Here is a 20,857-nt window from a genome sequence, read left to right as displayed (position 1 = left end):
AGAACACATCACGCAAATAAACTAATCTGATTTGTCGATTGATTTTGTACTTGCTCGACAGGCCGTTAATGGGCTGGGTCCCAGACTATAGACCCCACTCACCAACGTCACACAATGACGTGTCGCTGTATCCGGCCACCATATTGTCCGTTATTGTTTATCCATATTCTCAATGGTTTCAATTTGTCGTACAATTTATAGTGCAATTCATGGAAGCCCCGGTGATTTCAGACATTGTAAACTCATTGGATGCGTTGCATAAAAGGCGTTATGTGGAAAAGCTTCAGTCTATCCATTCGCCAGATCCATATTTGATGCCCAAATCGATATTTTTCGACCCGCTGTCTTCGTTGTCTCTGCCTGACATCTGCTACCCTATCTTGTCCACAGAAACTCAGCCTATTCTCACGAAACTTTGAAAAACTTTAAGAGCAGCACTCTGAGCAACATTACCCCGTGTGACCCTATACTTCCAATTTTCTAAAATGGCGACAATCAATTAAAAAAAAAAAAAAAGTTGACTGCGATGGCCGACGCTTCAAGGATAGGTGGATATTGGACTATTTCTTCAATAAAATACGCAACAACTGTGTCTGCCTCATTTGCAAAGAGACAGTCGCTGTTTTCAAAGAGTTCGATGTGACGTGATATTACCAAACAAGACACGTTGACATGTACGACAACATTACAGGGAAGATACGCAGCAAGAAATTAAAGCAACTTGAAGCTAGTTTTAATTTCACAGCAGCAGTATTTCGCAAGAGCCCGAGTGTCGAAAGAGAATGCCACAAAGGCGAGATTGTTGAAATTATGAATTAAAAATAATAATAATAATAAAGCAAATGTGACACACAGAAGGGCTTGCTAAAATTTGTTTAAATATATTGTTCTACGTAAATCAGCCAAGGTAGCCCCACACATTTTTACCACACCAAATCTGGCCCCCTTTGCAAAAAGTTTGGACACCCCTGTTTAACTGGTGATCCGTAGACGAGGCCAGCTTCTTTCACTTGGTACCAGCTAATATTATTCAAAAAATAATGATGGCGTATGAAATAAACATCTTGAATTTGAAACTGTGTGTTGTCGGCGATAAGCCTCGCAATGATCTTAATTGTGGTTGTCAGCCCAAAACCCTCTAAGTATATATTAAATGCATCTTACCAGATATAAAATGACTACTACATAATCTGTGGTGATCGTTTGGTGCCCAGTTTTCTCGTCGAATTGCAGCAGTCTATCTCGCTCTCCTCTCCGGGTCTCTCGGAATACGGTAGAACATCAAGTCTCTCAGTCTATCTTCTCTGTTACTGCAACCAACCGCCACACACGCCTTCACCATTTTGATTATTCATGTTAACGAGCAGAAAAACACGCCATAATAGGAGGAATTTACGTAGCGGTAATACGTAAACACGACGAGCTGACGGACAATATGGCGCAGAGGCGTGGTTGTGACGTCATGTGAGTGGGGTCTATACTCTCAGTGTTTGAAAAACACGGGGAGGATAGTCTGGCCGTGCCAGGCAAGTAAATTCAGGTTTCAAGGGAATAGTTTAAAGAAAGGAATAAAAAATACATTTAAAAAGAAAACATTCTGATTTTTAAAAATATAAAATTGTATTGGGGTAATTACAGTAATATCAAATATTTTTCAATTCTTGAATACAAAATTCAAAAAAGTGAACATCATAAACATAAAAACAGCATAATAAAAATAAACTTTTGTTTTTGTAATTGGAATCCCATGAAAACAACTTGTATTTTTGGGGGCAGAAAATAAACGTGAAAAACATAATTAAAAAAGTTTTTAAACCTATAACATGCTTGTATTACAGATGTACCCCAACCACTGTTGGTGTGTGTGCAGAAGGATGTGATAGAATGTTGACTGAACAAATGAGAAAACAGGATTGCTGGCTGTGGGTCCCGTGGCTCAAATTAGCTACTTTGAAAACAAAACCCAGTGAGCGAAGGAGAGGAAATTGGACTAAATACTCACAGTGCTGACAATACTGTACACACTTTGATCATGTATTTTTTTTTCTAATCTGTCTCAATGTGTTGTGTGCCATCACATTAAACTAAGCTGTAATGATTCAACATTTCCTTTACAGTAAGAAGCAAAGTTCAGAGCTAGAGTGAGATTCTCCACTGTATTCTCAGTTTGAATAAAAGCTTTCGTATGAATAGCTCTCAACACCTCATACATGACCTGCATGACATGTGACTTGAGATTTACGCTACATTTAAGATGGCCTACACATAACCCCACCATGCTGTCCATTTGATGCATGATCGAAGTATAGTGGCTTCAAACACTGTACTTCAAATGAAGAAAGCTTCTATGCCTTTCCCCCTCTCCTTCTCCCCCCAGTTAACTAGACATGTGATTAGAATTGCTGTGGGCCGCCGCTCGCTTTTGCCCTGTAGTCATTTTGGTGCGCTTTCACAGGAAATACCCCCTTTGAGGCTCCTCATTCAACAAGGTACGTGAGTAAAACAACATCCCAGGATATAAACATGTCATTTTTACTGTGCTTTAGGATCACATAAGGAAATTGCAGCAATTTATATTCTCAAAATTTTGTCAAATGTATTAAACTGTGACTTTGGAATGTGTGAGACAAAATACATCAAATTTAACATTTTAAAATAGGGATGTTATTTATTTTTAGATTTTAAGGAATATGGGATAATGCCTGTACTGCTAGCCTTCTAAACTTGAAAATAATATTGAGTATATCAAATTATAACTCATCATGATGACTATTTGCCTAGCTAGTTATTTATGTCTAATTATCTTGAAAATAAAGAATGTTTTTTAGGATTTTAAACCATGCCTTTACTCCACCCAAATGATTTTGGGTATTTTCCTGCTTGTTTGAGACTTCATATCATTGTGTGTGTGTGTGTGTGTGGGGGGGGGGTCAACGTAGTCTATATTCTGTAATTTTTGGATAATAAGTTGCCTCTCCTCCCACACACTCACACACTTTGAACCTTGTGGTTTATAGTGAAGTGCAAATTTACAGATCTTAATGTTTTTTCCACACAAGAATACAACTTAAAAAAAAAATCCTATACAGTAAGATTTTGTTGAAATATACGGCTTTTTTTCTTTTTTTTTTTTAACTGAAGCTCTGTAAATCCTTCCAGAATATTTTCTTAGCATGACATAACGCTGCCCCTGTTGATAAATTGTTATCTGAAAATGTATTGTGATTTACATTCATTTTTGTAAACCATTTTTTAAATTACAAGTTTTTCCTTCAAAAAATGTGCCTTTTCTCTTGAAGATATACACATTTTATCTCAAAATATACTACTTTTTTCTCATAAGATTATGAATGACACCTGAAACATTTAATAAATTAGCTTAAAAACAAACATTACTTTCCCCCCCAAACGTTACTTTTTTTCTTCACTGTTTTTATTTGGTTATGATGGATACCAATATAACAAAACAAATTGTGCAGTTGCAGACTCAAAGCTTGCTTTTAAATACTTGTTGGATCTATGAGGTCTATACATGTACAGGGTACATCGACATACGATCGCATGGACATACGATCCTTTCGACATCCAACGTAAAACTTGACCCGTCATTTCGACATACGACATGCTCGTAATACGCCGATTTAATTGTTTTCCCGCAAGACGGACACACGGCACATTTTCCTGTGAGAGACATCAACATGGGTCCCGAGTAGGTTAGTGCAGGTAGTGAAAACAGGAAAAAGGTGATGGTTACTATTGAAACTAAGAAGGAAATGATAGAAAAATATGAGTGTGGTGTAGGCGTCAGTGAACTGGCTCGATAATACGGCTGAAATATGTCTACAATCTCGACGGTCCTACTCTGACCTCTGTTCGCTAGTCTATATAAGGTAAGGTGACGATTACGTATTATTATTGCAACATCGGCAAGGAAGTTTCCAGCTTTGGCAGGTTTTTAATCATTTATTTCAGAACTTGTGCAACACAACACGGCTACTGTCCACCGTAGCCGACACCAACAACAACATGAAAAAAAAGTAAAAACTTCCCACTCTACCGCACTCTCTTTCTCTCGCTCTCTTTCTTGTCAGTAAACAGTAGCGGTGCAACGGTTTGCGGTTCAAAGCCGAACCGTTCGGTTCGCCCTGCACGGTTCAATACGCCTTTATGAACCGCGCCTTTTCGGTTTTGCAATTAATGTATTCCGAACGTTTATGGAATGAATTGATCGAGCTCTGTGTGCCTGTGTGTGACGTGAAGCACCGCTGTGGAGAAATTCCCGCCCCGCAAGTAAATGTCGAATCGCTGTCAAGCACCTGTGTAATAGAAGCCGAGTAACGCCCTCTCTCGCTTACGAGCGAAGTGAAAGTGAAACAAGAAAGAAAACATAGCTATGGCGAGCGGAGGAGTGGAGAGACCAAATTTTGAGGAAGCACCAGCTTCTTTCAAACCAGCGGTGTGGCAACATTTTAGTTTCCCCGTGGATTACAATGCGGAATGAGAGAAAATAATGAAGAAAAAAATGCAAGCATTGCTCAGCGCTTGTTCCCCATGCTAATGGCAACACTTTTATAACATGACTCCAGCACCTCAGCCTGCATCACCAACAGCTATCACTTTCACAGGGTAGGACAACCCCGAAGATGACACCAGTGAAAACACACGGCGGGCTTTGTTAATTTATATGCAACGCTTGACCCGCGTTACATTGTTCCCTCGCGGACATATTTTTCCAACAACATAATCCTCGACATTTATGAAATGGCACGCAAAGCCATTGAAGATGATTTCGCTTAAGCACATAGTTTCGCCCTGACCACTGATAGTTGGAAGTTGGACGTCCCGTGCAACAGAGTGCTACTACCTAACTGTGACGGTCCACTATAATTCATATCTGCCAAATTGTACGTCTCGTCGTAATTTGTACAAGTGAGCACTCATTTTTGAATGTGTACGCTGTACACTACGTTCAAAATCTGCACGTTTTTCGTGCATCACGTTTTTTTTTTCTCCATCCGTTCGGATTTGGTCACCGTTTCTGCAACGAGACAATGCGTTGCTTGAATGACGCGAGAAAAGTCAGAGACTCGGAGAGGGAAGAGTGTTGGTTGAGATGCTGTAGCAAACCCGATGCTAGGCTAGGTGGCTCCAATATTATCTGACTTAGCTGACAACATACAATCTACACCTAGATGTCTCATGCATATAGAACTACATGCGAAATGACAGACTCGGTAGCGTTAGTAAACAGCCGCCATTTTAGAGCAGTAAACTTCTCAGAAAGGCTCTGTTGTAGTAAACCTTACGAGTGAAACTAAGCAACTTTTTATCTAAAATACTCCTAAATCGGCAATATCTTGACTTAATTCTATCTTTAAAGGATGAAACAGTTTTACAATTTTCACATGTCGAAAGTAGACAGAAGGGAACTAATGCAAAAACGGGAGCAATTTTATCAACTTTAACAGTTGATTCACAACATTAAATGACCTCCAAAAATAGCAAAGGTTACTATGTTTTTGGTTTTTTTTTTTTTAATAAATGAAGGAAAAAAAAAAACATGAAAGGTATCACCAGTTACTTTGCCAAGTAACTGTTTTACTACTGTGCGTGTATTTCAGTAGTCAGTCACTACACTAGCCAAAGAGCTAACAGGCATTGTAACAGTCGAAAATGTTTACATTTTAAGTGATTATTTCATTTTTTTAAAAGCAAAATAAAGGCAGTTAAAAAAAAAAAAAAAAAAAAAAAAAAAGCAATACGCAAACCAAAACCGAACCGAAACCGTGATCCCAAAACCGAGGTTCAAACCGAACCGTGGGCTAACTGAACCGTTGCACCCCTAGTAAACAGTGTGTTCAGGAACAGCATCCAAACCACATCTGCCACATTAGAACCCGATTCGTTACATTATTACTATCACTCTTCGTCAGTCACGTGCCCAAACTAGCAGACACGCCCCCAGGCGCCATTTTGGGTGTACCGCAGATGTAAACAAACCAGAACAAGTAGCTCCGACGCCACACATTACTGCCTCCAACTTCATCGCTGGATATAACAAACTACCTCGGTTACGGTATCAGCGCTTACACATATGATCAGTTTAAAAACTATAAATCTCTCGAAGCTCACGGACATTTCACGAATGGCTGGGTGCAGGATCTCCTCGCAATTTCGACCGCAGGACTACGACAACACAGAACGCTAAAGAAGACTTTTGGATCTGCTCTCGTTGCTCCTCTCAGAAACATGATACAGCTCTTACTTGAACATGGTTGAACTTGAATTGTACCTTGAATATCTTAAACATCACATGACTAAAACAGGTGAAGGAACTGTCATAATGACATGCAAATTCATGTATATTGCAATATATATTGTTTCAGTGTTGCCATGCAAAGATGTGCACTTCTCTCAATGCAGGACTTGTCATGTAAAGTGGGACAAATTTACTTGAACACGTTATTCTACAACTAGTGTTATTTACGTATTTTACTTCGTATGCAGATATTTTATATTTCCTTGTATTGCTATTTTTTGTTTACCATTGTGCTGCTGCTGTTTTGAGAACTTTAGTAAAAATTATATATCTAAAAAACGTTAAACTGTCAATCTTCTCGTTTTGTTGGCAAACGTCGTATTTCCTATTCAGTGTTTATCTCCACAAAATTGTTTGAATGTAATTAGTAAAGAAAAGTACTTTTCCTTATCAAAACCAACACTAGGTCTTTATGTACTTTAAAGAGGCAAAGAGTGAAGACTTCAAAATTGTCATTGACATACTTTATTAAACAGGTTTAAGTCATCTAAAAACATATAAAAACTTTGTTTGCACAAATACTACGAAAAGAAAACTAATTGTGCTAAACTATTGTTTGGCAATGGTTTGTCATGGCACAGCACACAGTGAAAACCTTATCCAACATTGTGGCTTCTTCACCTTCACATGGAAGAATCATGTTTATGAGTAGGGTTCCTGTTAAAATCTTATACTTCTGACAAACATTTCCGAGGACCCTTTCAACATGGATTCTCAAATGTGCTATTTTCCTAGTTTAATCCACATCTCTAGCTGCTAACTGACAGCGGCCTTTTGTAAATGCTGGGAGTTTGACCTCTGCACACAACATGCCCACACATTCCTGTATGTCAAAACCTCTGTCAGCCAAGACAATGTCCCCAGGTAACAAATGATCAAGAAAACCACTGTTCAGGGTTATATGTTTGTCACTTGTACGATCTCCCCAGCCTTTTGATAAGAAACAAATGGCTCCCTTGGGTGTAATTCCTATTAAGTACTTGATAGTGTGGTGGTGCTAGTAGCTGGAAAACATTTGAGCACGTGCGTTCAGATTTGATGGTCAGCTCTTCAATGTTTGCATCCTGCTGGACCCCCATCTCTGGTGCTTGCAGTGTCTCTTTCCGTAGCTGCTCACGCCTACTTCGTCTTACAGAGCGTGCAGTGTTTGTCGGTGTAACAGATGTGTGTCCCAGATGTAGGGATGGTGCCCAGTCTGGGTCCGTCTCCATCATTTCATAAGCTGGTTCACCTGCAATCACGTTAGGTTTTATTTAGAAAGCTAGGTAAAATTGGATGTTTCCATGGCATTTCACAATCGTAACATGCTACCATCCCATAAGATCTATCAGATCACAAGAGGAAATGTCACGCATTGATAAATATTTCTGTACATTTTTGCTGTTCTATGTTTCAAATCATTCACTCTGTAATGTTTTTATAAACGATGACTGAATAAATTAAACACTGATCTATCACAAATAGAATAACCCATTTCCACTGACCTCCCTCTTTGCCTGTAGTCCACAAGTGAGTCTAGCTAGCTAAGGTTAGCGAATGAGAAAATAGCGACTTTAGAAAGCAAAAAAAACAGCATATTCAGTATCAATGCTTAAACAAAAAAAAAGCTCTGACTTGCCTTTATGAAAATGCCGAGAGCAAACACGCATGAAGGGAGATATGGTGTCGAAAGTGATGCCTTTCCTTCCCGTCCGACGCCGCTTCATTAGTTCCTCAACCTGCTGTCCATAACCTCTTTTCCAAGTGGGAAACGAAAAAAAAAATCTTCCGTCTTGGTGAACTTTGCTGCCATTTTTGTCGTGTGATTTAGTATGGCAGCCTTTCATACAACACGAGTGTCCCATTTCATCAAAGATGAAAGCAAAGATTATTCTCACTGTTCAGTTGTTTACAATAAGTGACCCAAAATGGCGATTCGACCCACATTGCACTACAGCTTTTGCAAGCGTTACGTCACCTGACAAAGACCGATTATTAGTATAGACCCTACTCACCAACGTCACAGAATGACGTGTCGCTGTATCCGGCCGCCATATTGTCCGTCTTTGTTTATCCGTATTCTCAATGGTTTCAATTTGTCGTGCAATTTATAGTGCAATTCATGGAAGCCCCGGTGCTTTCAGACGCTGTAAACTCATTGGATGCGTTGCATAAAAGGCGTTATGTGGAAAAGCTTCAGTCTATCCATTCGCCAGATCCACATTTGATGCCTAAATCGATATTTTTCGACCCGCTGTCTTCGCCCTCTCTGCCTGACATCTGCTACCGTGATATCTACAACTATCTTGTCCACACAAAATCAGCCTATTCTCACCAAAGTCTGAAAAACTTTAAGAGCAGCACTCTAAGCAACATTACCCCGTGTGACCCTTTACTTCCAATTTTCTAAAATGGCGACAATCAATTTAAAAAAAAAAAAAAAGTTGACTGCGATGGCCGACGCTTCAAGGATAAGTGGATATTGGACTATTTCTTCAATAAAACACGAAACAACTGTGTCTGCCTCATTTGCAGACAGACAGTCGCTGTTTTCGAAGAGTTCGATGTGACGCGATAATGATATTACCGAACAAGACACGCTGACATGTACGACAACATTACAGAGAAGATACGCAGCGAGAAATTATAGCAACTTGAAGCTAGTTTAATTTCACAGCAGCAGTATTTCGCAAGAGCCCGAGTGTCGAAAGAGAACGCCACAAGGACGAGACTGTTGAAATTATAAATTAAAAAAAATAATAAAGCAAATGTGACTCACAGAAGGGCTTGCTAAAATTTGTTTAAATATATTGTTCTATGTAAATCAGCCAAGGTAGCCCCCCCTCATTTTTACCACACCAAATCTGGCCCCCTTTACAAAAGGTTTGGACACACCTGTTTAACTGATGATCCGTAGACGAGGTCAGCTTCTTTCACTTGGTACCAGCTAAATATTATTCAAAATGTAATGATGGTGGAAGAAATAAGCATCTTGAATTTGAAACTGTATGTTGTCGGCGATTAGCCTCGCAATGATCTTAATTGTGGTTGTCAGCCAAAAACCCTCTAAATATATATTAAATGCATCTTACCAGATATAAAATGACTACTACATAATCTGTGGTAATCGTTGGGAGCCCAGTTTTCTCGTCGAATTGCAGCAGTCCATCTCGCTCTCCTCTCCGGGTCTTTCGGAATACGGTAGAACTTCAAGTCTCTCCGTCTATCTTCTCTGTTATTGCAACCAACCGCCACACACGCCTTCACCATTTTGATTATTAATGTTAACGAGCAGAAAAACACGCCATAATAGGAGGAATTTACGTAGCGGTAATGCGTCAACACGACGAGTTGACGGACAATATGGCACGGAGGGGTGGTTGTGACGTCATGTGAGTAGGGTCTATTCTGATTTGTATTTTTAATTTATTTGTTTTGCTATGTGTAACTGCCATTTGTAATTGTACCAGCAGTATTTATTAAGGATTTAGCGTAGGTTTTTGGGCTGTGGAACAAATTCATTGAGTTATAATGTATTGTTATGGGTAAATCCTGCCCGACATACGACCATTTGGACTTACAAAACAGGTCCTGGAACGAATTAAATTCGTATGTAGAGGTAACACTGTACTTTAATGCCACTACGAAAAGTGAAACTGAGGAATGCTTATTCACAGAAGTGCTTGATTTCCTCTTCTATACAATTAATCATCAATTGTGGGCCTTTTTGGGCCATGCTCGAAATTGAACAGGAAAGTCGGCCATTTTGGTTTGAAGCACAGCCATTTTGGAATACGTATAGTCTGGGACTGGTTCATCAACAAAAAATGTTGTAGGTAGTTCATGATAAACATCTTTCCTAGCTGTCTGTCCAATCTTCATTATCAATGCTTGTGTTCCATGTTTTCGTGTAACCTGTGGGAAAATGTATTCCTTGAGTTCTGTCTGTGAGTTTCAGACCACTGAACATTTGCCTATCAACTATCTAAATCTGGTAAATTGGATTTGTTACACATCGGCTGTGTTTTTGCGTTGCGCCTTAAGGGTCGCTGGAATGGATTTGGGTCTCTAATGCATTACCCATCTGAACAAATTGATTTACGGTGTTTTCAATAACACACAGGCCCGGTCATGCTTCGTTAACCAAATATAATGTGATTCAACCACATAATCTGCAGTAGTGCAACTAATTGATTATTACAGTATGTTTTGACTGGGTTTGTGATTTTTGAAATCCAAAATTCCAAATACCTTTTTTCTGGCAGGCTGGCAACCAGACCTTTGAGGACCAACTCACAACAATGCTGGGTTCCATGACCAGCAAGGAGCTGGATCTTTCCAAGCTCACAGATGATGAGGCCAGTCACGTGTGGCGTGTTGTTCAGCGAGATTTTCACTTGAGGAAGCAAGAGGAAGATAGGCTTGGGTGAGAAAGTGGATTAAAATGCAATGTTTAACCTCTGATGAGGATATTGTTAATTTTGAGTTCATCAAAATCCAAAAATGAGGAAAGATATCACGTATTTGAGCTTTTATTTGAAAGTACCAGAGATTAAACTGCACGTTCTAAAGGGTTCAAGTTTGAGAATTAGCTTAGTCTAAAATTGTCCACTGAACTCCGGATTTAGTGATTGTATTCCTTCCAAGTTGTTAGGAAGGTTTATTTTCTGTCTTCTCTGTGGTTGTTGTGCTTGATACATTTAAAACTGCGTGTCATCTCCAACTCATCAACAACACCCACAGCTCATCTGTCCGTCACATGTTCAGGTGTTTTTGCTCACATGACAAACAAAATGAGCTCTTCTAATGTGTGTGTCTTATCCAATCTAAAATGAAATGTTGACCTTTGATTTCAGCTTTTGACGTCAAACCCAAATGTTTCAAATATTTTCAGGTATACACATCTGTATCTAATACGCAACATGTTTGTCATGTGAAGAAAATTATTGAAACATGTGGCTGACAGCTTTTTTAGGGGCGTTACATCTGAAGACTATATTTTTAATAGTTTGGGGTCTAATCATGACAACAACAATAACAAGCAATGGTCAGGAGAAAAACTGGAAAGTTAATCGGAGTAATTGTCTTGAAACTTAAAAAAATAAAACAAATTACTGGGCTACAGTAAAAAGAAATTTTTTAAAAATTGAAAAAAAAAAAAAAAAAAAAAGATGCAGTATGTTTTTGAGGGGGTGTCCAACATGGTCATTATCCAATATCTCTGGTCAAATGAAATAAAAACAGAAGCTAGAGAGGTTAAAAAAACATGCATAATTGTCTGACCATGAAGTGATCGTTCTGAATTAAACTCTGGATGAGACTCTTCCATGTGAATTAGTGGAAATGGTTTTGTAATTTGAAAACCTGCGGGGTGGGCCAGATTGAATTCACATGTCTAATCGAAACGCCCTTTTCCGCCATCATGATTCCATGTGATGCTAAAGCAGCTCGAATGCAGTTTTAAAAAATACGCATTTTAAGTCTTAAATCTTTGGAATGATTGGGCAAAATGTCAGTTGGATGAAAATCAAACACTGTTAGTCATTTTATTTATGTATCGTTTTCCCTTGAACTTCTGTATTAGTTCTGCTTCTACAAGTGTACATGTTTGAGGTGATTATCTAACCATGAATTGCATTTATTGGCTTTGTTATGATTTCTGTACTATTCATATACTATCAGGAGGTAAAATAACATACTTATTTGACCACGAGAGACTGATTTTACACTAGTTTACTCACATTATCAATGCCTGCCTACTCCCAGAAGAGAAATGCAACCTGATATGTGTTATACAAAGAGAAGTCATTTAAACATTTTGTTGAACAAAGTTCAAATTTTTTAATAAACCATTTTCCAAGGCCTTTCGCTCTGTTCAGTGAATACAAAACACACTGATCTACACAAAAAGGACAGAGAGACGACCACTTTGTCTGGGAACAATCTATTGCTTAAGTCTTTACAGCTGTTGGAGGCTAAGTGAGCGTTTGGTTGATGTATTCACATGCTGGAAGTTTGCCGGCAAAGCGGAAAAAAACTGCCTGCTCTGAATCAAAAATTAAAGATAAGGACTGCTTGATGGTCTCACTCCTGATATTTCAATGCTAGAGTCACTTTCGATAGAGTATCATTCATAGTACTTAAATGCGCAGTTACTGATATCTGAGGATGTCAAAATTAAATCACTTGAGATCTCTTTAGTGACTGTTGAGAGCTCACTCAATCATTCAATGCTTCTGAATGGACACATTTCAATGAAAAATGATTTCGACTTTACAACGCCGGAGTCTCATCCGCCATTTTGTCTACAGTTTTTTGTTGTTGTTTTTTTAGTTGCATAAACAGTACCTTATTGTAACTCACAGTATCTTATTCATTATTATTATTTATTTTATTTTTTTTAAAAACTTTTTAAATTTTATTAATTTAGACTCTTCTGCCCTTTGGCAAAATGTGTATTTGATTATAATGTTGACTTTTGTTTTGTGATGCATGCTTTTATTTTGGCGCAGGAAGTGTAGAGCAGGTTGGACTTCCCCACGCGAGTAAGAGCGCATATACACACGAAGAACAACGCATTTGCTCACACGAAGAAGTGCACACAGGCACACACGAGGAAGAGCGCATTTGTTTCCACAAAGAAGTCGCTCAGCCAAGTGAGAGAGATAGGGGAAAGATTACAGTTTAGCTAGCTTTCTAGCAAGGACTTAGCTCCTATGTCATGGCGAGGACAGTACAATGATGTATAATATATATTTTTGGATAGTTATTTTAAGATTTAGGGGTTATTTAGGGGTACTTGAAGGGTTAAATCCGACTTACGCGGTTACGCAGCCAGCGTAGGAACGGAACTCGTTTGTAACCCGGGTACTACCTGTATTCAATTTGCCATAAATTGCTTCTTCACTCTCATGGGTCTTTGAGACTTTTTTTCTACGCATTCTTTTATAGGCATATCCACCCATTTTCATGTTGGTTGGCAAATCTGGTCTTGGAGGTTCTGCTAAGGCTATTTGGGGCAAAAAAATGTCTGCTTTATGTAGACATGTAGAACTCCCTGTTCAGTTTTACGTTTGGGGTATTAAGAGATTTTTAAGGTGATGGATGTCCACCAAATTTTGTTTGTTTGTCAGTCACATTTACTTGAGTAACGTTTTGAGAAAAATGAACTTCTAACAATAGTTTTACAAAGTTATACTTTTTACTTTTACAAGAGTATATTTGTAAACAAAAGACGCAGCTCTTACTCCGCTACTTTGGGCTACACAAGAGTCGTTACATTTTTCCTCTTTATTCTACATATTAGATTTATTATTTTAAGGGTAGAGGCGTGCCTGGTCTATTACCGGGGTAGCGCTACCAATTTCACCAATGTAACATCGCAACAGTAATCACATGACTCCATTATACCAATCAGACGCAAGCTTGTCGTTCTATCTTCGCGCCAACCTGTTCAATCATGTGGCGTTTTTAAAGCACCGTAAAAAATGAAGTATTTGATATAGAGCGCTGCCCTCAACATGACTCGAAAGCGCAGATTTTAATCTTTCTCCCAGTTTTTATTTGGCACAGATTGACCACAGAAAACCGGAGATATGATCCTTGTCATTTTTAAAATAGTTTAAAAACTAGTTTAGTTAAAAAATAGTTTAAAATAGTTTACTCTTCACTAGTCGAACTTGGAACTATTTTTTCCACCGGAAGGCAGTCATGCTCTTTGAACAAATAATGCTTCATATATGTATTTTTTTCCCCCTTTTGTTGGAATTCAATGATTTTTATTTTATTTTTGGGGGGGTGTATTTCTTTGGCTTAATGTGGTTATGTAATGGGTTATTGTACAGTATCATTATAACAACAGTCCATATCGATAGCTTTGTGTTAAGAAAAAAATACCATTGTTTAGAAAAAAAAAAAATCCAACAAAAACAGGTTTTTATGTATTCTTTTCACCAAATACTTTTTTACTTGTACTTGAGTACATTTTTTTGGACGACTACTTTTACTTTTGTAATATTATTTTTAAATAACGCAACTCTTATTCGAGTCAAATTTTTGACTACTCGACCCAACTCTTAAAATGTGTCACTACTTTTCACTGTTATCATGAAATGTTTGTTCCCCTCAGTCTTTTTTAAGTCTTTCATTGACAGTGACATCCATTTGAATCAGTTTAGCTCTGATTATTTATTATATCCTGAAAACGTTTATTATCTTACCACTGTATTCAACCATGCAATCATGCTTATTGACTGCATTTAAACAGGCATTTGGCTTCCAAATTATTTAACACCATGATCCTAAAAAGACCAGAAAATTATTTGAGTTGTCAGATTCATGACATGAACCTAAAGTGGCATAAAAAAATAAACCCAATCAGATTGCTGGCCCAAACCTAATGCAAGCCAAGTAAAAAAAACAAAAATGGAGAAACTCATGAAGTGTGCATAATACATCTCATTTCAATAATTCAATCAAATCTTGTTTACTGAATTTGAGTGGGATTTGATGTTTCAAATCTGGCCAAAGTTACTTGATTATTCATGGTAAGCAGCCAAATCCGTTGAGGTTTAGCATGATCTTAACAAAGTAGTGTATTCCGTTTAACCTATTGATCTGGGCAATGAGCTAATAATCTGGCCCCAAAGGGAAGCTAAATGAAAAACAAGCATCCACTCATCCTTCCTGGGTGTTCTGCCAGATTCCACCTAATAAGGCAATTTCTCATGTCTGGGACTACTTCCCTGTAGTTTTTTTTTTTTTTATGTTCCCTTTCTTAACTTTTGGGGCCAGTACATTTCACATAATCAACACATTTTGCTTCAGGTCACGCCGCATTTGCTCAAAGCACTGAAGTCATTCATAAAAGAAGTGCCGCCAAGTCACACTAAGGCAGGGGAAGGACGTGTTTGTTTGAGTAGGTCTTTGCTGAAACTCTCAAGACTTTTCGGTATAAAGCCTCACTGTAGTTTGAAGAGCAACTTGCCAAATGGGCTCTAAAGTTATTTAGTTACTGGAAGTATTTACAAAGCAAAAAAAAAAGTACACTGAATATTGTTAAGACCAACTCTGGGTTTTTTGAAGGAAAGAAAGCAAACAAGAAACAACAAACATCCTTACTGTAAAAAAACATCGGGTTGAGTGTTTATTATTTTTGTTGCTGAGAGGAGGAAGTTTAATAACTTGAGAATAATCACAGGCATTAGTTATTAAACTACCGTGATGCCTTTGAATATTCTCAAAACAACCTTAAAAGTCCAATTGCGATCCATTAAGTCACCTTAAAATGTAATCACTGATCATTTATAGCAGTGGTCCCCAACCGCCGGGCCACGTACCGGGACCGTGGCGTATTTGCTGCAGGGCCGCAGAGAAATAAATTAATTTATTAACGACTGCAATCTGGCCTGTAGCTCTTGACGCATCAATATCCCTGTGTACTCTATAAACTAATCCGAGTAAAGATTTGTATAGATCACCAGATATGTATAGATCTAGTGGTTGGCCGCAATTACTAGGGTGTTTGCACATAAGCCTGTCGCAATATGCAATAATTCCATTTATCGCACGATTAATAAAAATGAAGGCGGTAATTTTTCCGCTGCGATTTATCGCCTCGCGTGCACGTGCGTGCGCGCGTGCGGCAGACATGCTGTTAAAAGTTCGGATTCCTTATTACCAACTCTGCAAAATGCATCTTCGTTCCAGGTCTGGCAAAAAATAGCGCCGGAGCCAATCGTTCCCGTTATGTCCTATTGTTCAACGTATAACCTACTGGCCGTGTCAGTGCTTCGGTTTGACTGCGGACCATCTCCAGCGCGCCGGTGTTGTTGACGTGTGGGCGCTCCCGTCAGGGGTGCCATTTCACGCGGGGCGGCTATTTTTCGGCACAACACCGGATATTTACAAAGAAGTCTGCCAAAACATTGTTGCTTTTCCTGTTTCTGAAAGTCGATTGTCATATGCTGGTGTTGTGCAGTAATGAGCAGACGTGACTTTTGTGGCATTTGCTAACTTTTTTAATGCGCGCGCACACTAGATATCATGAAATGGCAAACTAGATGTGCTATGTCCCATGCCATTGGCTACGTGAGCCCAGAGGGATTATGGGACACGTAGTCCAAAAAGTACATCGATTAATTATAAACCGCCATGATTGAATGGAAGTTAAGCAGGCCAAATCAATCCATACCAGTTACTAAGGATAATGGTGCAAATATTATTAATTCAGTACGTGACACTGATGGATTCGGACCACAAATAGGATGTCTTGCTCATGTAGTAAACCTAGCTGCTAAGAGAGCTGTAGCAATCAACAGTGTGCCCCGCCTCACTTTACAAACAGTAAAGATTGTTCTCAGCACTTTTATAAGTAAGCACATAAATATTATGCACTAAAATGCATGTTTATATGATGGCAATTTAATTTTTGCTCGTTGGCAAAAAAAAAAAAAAAAAAAAAAAAAAAAAGGTTTTTTTTCCTTTTTTTTCAGAGCATTAAATGTATTGAATCGGATCGAAAATTATGTCCCCAGTATCGAAAATCATACCGAACCGTGACTTAACTGTAATGTTGCATCCCTATGGAACACCATTGCAGAAGCTATGAGGGGAAAAGTTTTCATTTGCCTAAATGCCTACGTTATTAAGTGCAATTTTCTTTTTTTCTTTAAAAATACATTTATTCTGTTTCTGTGCGGTATTAATATTGTTGTCTTTTACTTAAAAGGCATGGTCTATTGTTTTTATTTGTGATTCCTTATAGTAGTCAAGTATTTTTGAATTTAAGAGTAAATATTTATCACGTTTATACGGGTGTACTTGATCTATTAATATACCGGTATACTGTATTTTCACTGTGTCATTGTAAATTGTTATTTTTTTAAAAAATTGGGAGGGTGGGGGGCGCAATAATATCGCATATCGTAATAATTTATGAGATAAATTATCGCACACTAAAATTTGTTATCGCGACAGGCCTATTTGCACACCTATAGCAGCCCAGCGCCAGTCAATGTAAACAGTAACTTTGGCTGCTGTTGACCGTGTTCAGCGGTCGGTGTGGCTAAAAGCTAGCAAACGAGGCAACAAAAGCGAAAGAACTGAGAGAATCATACCTCATGGCGAAACGTATTGCTAAACCTAAGAAACCTTTCACAATTGAAGAAGAACTCATTATGGATGCGATTACGGATATTTGCCGACAAGTTTTAGGAGAGGCCGCTGTTAAAAAACGGTTGAGTCAGTGTATGGTGAGTGACATTTTCCCTGCACATAACACGTGGAGGCTAAAAACGAATATTTTATGTTTACTATCATTTTTTTGCCACACATTGTTGGTCGGTGGTGCAAAAAAGGTTGGGGACCACTGATTTATAGAGAATCTTCAGCGTTTCCTACTGGCAGGAATTCATACTGTAGATATATGACATTCCAATTTCCTATCAGTCAATATACTGGACTGTCTCAGAAAATTAGAATACACAATATTCTAATTTTCTGAGACAGTCCTGTACATTAATCCACCATTTAAAGCAGGGGTGTCCAAACTTTTTGCAAAGGGGACCAGATTTGGCGTGGTAAAAATGTGGGGGGCCGACCTTGGCTGACGTCCTTTACATAGAACAATATACAGGACTGTCTCAGAAAATTAGAATATTGTGTATTCTAATTTTCTGAGACAGTCCAGTAGGTTTTTGCTTTCTTCCTCCCTAGAGAGCTCAAGACCAAGATTGAGCGAGAAGACTGTAAGAGAGAGATGCTGGGTCATTGGACAAATTTGACCGCATCTCATTGCATTCGCTGTCTTAAAGCATTCAAGTTCTTGGTCAACAGCAAGCGTCAGTGTCTGGACTGTCAGCTGTACATATGCGGTTCCTGCAGCCGTTACAACAAAAAGGATCACGGATGGGTGTGTGATCCTTGTCACATGGCCAGGTAAGAAATGTTGTTAAGTTAATCTCTTTTGCCAGGAAAACCGGGAAATCATTATGGTCGTTTGCAGAGGTGGGTAGGAACACGTTACATTTACTTGAGTAACTTTTTTGAGAAAAAATGTACTTCGAAGGAGTAGTTTTACTAATTTATACTTTTTACTTTTACTTGAGTAGATTTGTGAAGAAGAAACGCTACTCTTTCTCCGCTACTTTAGGCTTCACTTGTCGTTACATTTTTCCTTTTTATTCTACATATCAAGATTTTACTTTTTTTGCAAGAGGCTCCAGCAGTGGCGCTACCAATTTCACAAATGAGACGTCCCAACAATAATCACATGACACCATTATTCCAATCAGACTCAAGCTTGCCATTCTATGATCACGCCGGCCTTTTTAATCACATGGCGTCTTTCAAGGAGTGTAAAAAATTAAGTATTTAACATAGAGCGCCGCAGTCAACCTGACTGGAAAGCGCAGACTTTAACCTCTCTCCCAGTTATTTGGCACAGATTAACCACGGAAAACCGGAGATATGATCCTTTAAATTTAAGAAATATGTTTTCTCCGCTAGAGGGCACTCATGCTCTTTGAACGAATGATGCTTCATTTCTATATTTTCTTTTTCTAAATGGAATTCAATGTTTTTTGTTTTTTTTTTGCATTTCTTTGGCTTAATATGTTTATGCAGGTGGTTACAGTCTTCTTCAAAGTATAATAACAGTTCATATTGATAACTTTGCGCTGAATAAAAATACCATTGTTTAAAAAAAAATCAAACATAGGAAGCATTTACTCACAGTGTTACTCATTACTTGAAGATTCTTTTCACCAAATACTTTTTTACTTGTACTTGAGTACATTTCTTGGATGATTAATTTTACTTGTACTTGAGTAATAGTATTTTGAAGTAATGCAACTCTTACTTGAGTAAAACATTTGACTACTCTAACCACCTCTGGTTGTTTGCACTTTGCTTGTCGCACGATTGTGATACACTATTGGTAAAAGCATGAAGGTGTAATGTAAACTCAAACCAGCAAGCGCTGATCATCGGGACCTCCCACTAGCCTTCTCCTGAAAAATCCTCAACAATCATCAATCTTTGACATCATGCTACAGTATGTCCAGCAATTTAGCATCACCTATTTGGTGTAACTAAGTTCAGTTGGTGCTCATTTAGGTAACTCCATATCAGGATATTGTCAGAGATCCATAGACATCCAGTTCAATTTCAGGCAAGGGTCCTTGAGACTTTTTCAAGAACCTTTTTTTTTTAAATTTGCATGTTCACCAAATTTAATGTGGTTTGGTAAAATTGGTGTTGAATACTTTTTTTTTTTTTTAAACATAACTAGCATACTAAAGAAGCTTGGCAACTATCTTTGCTCCCTTTCTATTGGGCAGAATTCCCTGGCCCATTTTTGACCAAAGAAGGAGCCCTGAAATTCACCAGTAATGGCCATTTGCACTGAGTAGGTTTGTAGGAGTTTAGATTTTCTCAGGATAGATAATGAACTTCACTCAGGAAATACATTCTGGTGAATCCACTTTGTGTGTCTGATGCATTCTGCAAGACTGAAAAGCATTTCCAACCTTATTTCTGGCTTTCATTTCCATCTACTTCTGAGATACTAGCTGATAAAATCTTTCACCCAGAATCTGGAAAGGGTAAAACTCATTTCACGATATCATTTCACAATAGATTAGATATTACAGGCTTAACTAGCGGAAAATTTGACCACAACAGAAGCCAGCCGTGCTTTCAGACGCTCTATTTGCTTAACGATCATTCCTTGTTGATTTTTGACCCTGTGTATTTTATCCTTAAGGGTCCTCAAGATTGGCACCTTAGAATGGTACCACGAGAATGTGCAGGCACGCTTTAAGCGTTTCGGCAGTGCCAAGGTTATGCGATCGCTCTACAAAAGACTCAGTGGAAAGCACATGCACTCTTCTGACGATGATGATGATGCAAGTAAGTAGTCATTATTCACCGATTTTGTTTGTCTTCATTAAGGTCTTGAATGAACTAGAGTCTATATCCCAGTGGTCTGGGCTACACCTCAGAATTATGACAGGGAATTATGTTTTAAGTGAGACACAGTTCAACTAATCACTGTTGAAATTACAGATCCGTGTGAAAATTGCATGAAGTCAAATAATGGACAGGCACTCAGTAAACACTTTCACGGTCTTTCTGCAGAGAGACTTAATCTAACAGCAGGTGATTCTAACTATTTGGCAGGCAACAATGACAATCTGGGGGGTTTGGGAGTTGTTACCAAGTGGAAAAGAAGATATTGTAGATATACTACAGTGGGGCAAATAAGTATTTAGTCAGCCACTAATTGTGCAAGTTCTCCCACTTGAAAATATTAGAGAGGCCTGTAATTGTCAACATGGGTAAACCTCAACCATGAGAGACAGAATGTGAAAAATCCCCCCAGAAAATCACATTGTTTGATTTTTAAAGAATTTATTTGCAAATCATGGTGGAAAATAAGTATTTGGTCAATATCAAATGTTCATTTCAATACTTTGTTATGTACCATTTGTTGGCAATAACGGAGGCCAAATGTTTTCTGTAACTCTTCACAAGCTTTTCACACACTGTTGCTGGTAT

The 20,857-nt window shown here is 38.3% G+C and overlaps 1 protein-coding gene across 1 annotated transcript in view; it reads left to right on the top strand.

Moving 5' to 3' along the window:
- The first annotated feature begins 2,442 nt into the window (after nucleotides 1-2,442).
- The window catches only part of mlphb (melanophilin b), a 33,905-nt gene continuing 15,490 nt past the window's right edge, over nucleotides 2,443-20,857 (top strand). Inside the window, exons 1-4 of the mRNA XM_057852010.1 lie at nucleotides 2,443-2,489; nucleotides 10,564-10,724; nucleotides 18,014-18,235; nucleotides 20,064-20,209. Coding sequence (XP_057707993.1) covers nucleotides 10,600-10,724; nucleotides 18,014-18,235; nucleotides 20,064-20,209 — 493 coding nt within the window. The 5' untranslated portion in view covers nucleotides 2,443-2,489; nucleotides 10,564-10,599. The remainder of the gene's footprint in view (nucleotides 2,490-10,563; nucleotides 10,725-18,013; nucleotides 18,236-20,063; nucleotides 20,210-20,857) is intronic.

The sequence above is a fragment of the Corythoichthys intestinalis genome, chromosome 12, assembly GCF_030265065.1.
Source record: "Corythoichthys intestinalis isolate RoL2023-P3 chromosome 12, ASM3026506v1, whole genome shotgun sequence".
NCBI classification, from domain to species: domain Eukaryota; kingdom Metazoa; phylum Chordata; class Actinopteri; order Syngnathiformes; family Syngnathidae; genus Corythoichthys; species Corythoichthys intestinalis.
Note: the sequence above shows the minus strand (reverse complement) of the source record. Positions and strands in the feature narration are given on the sequence as shown.